At 42.5% G+C, this 2500-nt stretch overlaps 1 protein-coding gene across 1 annotated transcript in view; it reads left to right on the top strand.

Moving 5' to 3' along the window:
• The window catches only part of GLRA1 (glycine receptor alpha 1), an 82462-nt gene that overhangs the window by 73748 nt on the left and 6214 nt on the right, over positions 1-2500 (top strand). The window contains exon 8 of the mRNA XM_034999619.1: positions 2185-2331. Coding sequence (XP_034855510.1) covers positions 2185-2331 — 147 coding nt within the window. The remainder of the gene's footprint in view (positions 1-2184; positions 2332-2500) is intronic.

Raw genomic sequence — 2500 nt, 5'->3', positions numbered from 1 at the left:
ATGAAGTGGGGGCGGGGGGGGGGGGGACACAAACATTTAGTCCATTGCAGGGCCATCCTTTATTTCTTTGCATATCTTATAATTTTTGGTTGCAAATTACATGTTTTATATAATGTAATGTGGCATCTCTGGAAATCAGATTCTCCCTCCTCAAGATTTGTTGTTGTTGCTGTTTGTTTAGTAACGCTTGTGAACTAATTCTCTAAGGTCTGTATTCTTTGTTGTGTGGGGCCACTGAAGTCTCTGCTCAGTTAGCTTGGTGGTTAGCTAAAATTGGACAGAAATTTGCTTAAATGCATAGAACCTAGAGACCTCCCAACCTTTTTCTAGGGCTCTACGGATGTATTATGACACAACTCAGCCAGGCAGTTTACAGTGTTGCCTTCCCCTTCACTTGCAGCTTGCTCAGTATGTCAAGGTTACCCACAGTTGAGAGCTAAGGGGCCTTCTCGGGCCTTTCCTGAGGAGCACACAGGCCTAAGCATGCACACCAATTCCCAGAAATATGTGAAAGCTTTCTAAAGCCCCCTGTGGACATCTCATTCCCCCAGATTTTCCTTTTAAGCTTGTTAATCAACCTACTGTTTCCTTCAACTTTACCTAATGCCTCAGGCTGATGTGATGTTCAACAGTTGCCACTGACTGTTTTCAACAGATGCCCCCAGGGAATAGGCTGTTCGCACTGGGCCAGCTCCATGTCAGGTCAAATAAAGACAGCCTTCCTTGTGAGTGCGGTCTTTCCGCAAATAATGACAGTTCTCTGAGAATGGGGCTTTAAAGAAACTCCAACTCTGTTCTGCCCCATTCACTGATTGCCTGGATGCTGGTTTTCACTCTGCTTGCAGTCTGTTGGTTTTCAAGGCTAGCACAGGAGAACAAGAATTGGCCAAGTTAAAATACCACGAGGCCCCAAGAGAAATGAAAATGTAAGTCCACACAAAAACTTGTACACAGATGGTCATAGCAGCATTATTTGTAATAGCCAAAAGGTGGAAACAACCAAATGTCCATCAACTGATGACTGGATCAACAAAATGTGGCATATCCATACAATGAAATATTATTTGGCTATAAGAAAGAATGAAATATAGGGGCACCTGGGTGGCTCAGTCAGTTAAGCGTCCAACTCTTGGTTTTGGCTCAGATCATGATCTCAGGGTCATGGGATAGAGTCCTATAGAGGCTCTGTGCTCAGCGGGGAGTCTGCTTGGGATTTTCTCCCCCTCCCTCTGCTCCTCCCCCGCTTGCACACACTCTCTTTCTCTCAAATAAATAAATCTTTAAAAAAAAATGAATGAAATATAGATATATACTACAACATGGATGAATCTTGAAAACATTATGCTAAGTGAAAGAAGCTAGTCATAAAAGGCCACATGGTATATGATTCCATTCATAGGAAATGCCCAGAATGGGGAAGTCTATAGAGAGAGAATGTAGATTAATGGTTGCTTGGGATGGTGGGGGCAGACAGGAATTGGGGGAATAAGAAAAAGAATAATGGCTAAAAGTTACTAGATTTCTTTTGGAGGTGATGAAAACATTCCAAAATTGACTATGATGATGGTTGCACATATCTTGAATGTATTAAAAACTATTGAAATGTACACTTTAAATGTGTGAATTGTTTGGTGTATGAATTTTATCTCAATGAAGCTGGTTTTTTTTTTTTAATGCCACAAATTTTGATGCTCTTACTGGCATTCAGCTGACCTTTTAAGTAAATGCTTTCAAGATTGCTGTTAGCCTTTGGTTAACAGAGCTTCTGAGAAAGTTGATTCTGACCATTTTTGCTGTTGTCCTCATTGCTCTTATACAGGAGAAGAGTTTTTGAAGATCTTACTCTGCTACTTTTGCTAACATTCTCTGTTTACTTTTAATGTTAGGTACACCCTTCTGTTCCTATCACTCTTAGACTAAACACACCATTCTGTTTCACTCAACGATGATGATATACCATCCTCCTCTCCTCACTACTCTTCTAGGTACCATATTCTATTTTCTCCAATGTTTTGTACAGTCTTCTTGGTGCATTTTTCTTGTTTTCCTCTGCACTTTCCTAATATCCCAGCTGAGGAGGGAATAGCAGTGAGTGATGGGGGAGTTACTGAGGAGCAGAAATATTGAGATATTTCATTCTCCCTTGCCCTCACGCCCCTGTGTTCTTCTCCACCCCCACTCCAGGTGTCCTACGTGAAAGCCATTGACATTTGGATGGCAGTGTGCCTGCTCTTCGTGTTCTCAGCCCTGCTTGAGTATGCCGCTGTCAACTTTGTGTCTCGGCAGCACAAAGAGCTGCTCCGATTCAGGAGGAAGCGAAGACATCACAAGGTAGGCCTTTGGATCCCTACCTAAGGAGGGACAGCTGGTGGTCAACAGAAGAGTTACAGGCAGGCTTCTCTTGTGATACTTGTTTCACTGGACCATCCTTCTCAGTGGGTAAGGCAGACATAAAATAGGGATTGAAGGCCTACAACTCCTAACTTCCCCTCCCATAAAA

The sequence above is a fragment of the Mirounga leonina genome, unplaced genomic scaffold, assembly GCF_011800145.1.
Source record: "Mirounga leonina isolate KUSES-001 unplaced genomic scaffold, KU_Mleo_1.0 Mir_99, whole genome shotgun sequence".
In the NCBI taxonomy this organism is placed as follows: domain Eukaryota; kingdom Metazoa; phylum Chordata; class Mammalia; order Carnivora; family Phocidae; genus Mirounga; species Mirounga leonina.
Note: the sequence above shows the minus strand (reverse complement) of the source record. Positions and strands in the feature narration are given on the sequence as shown.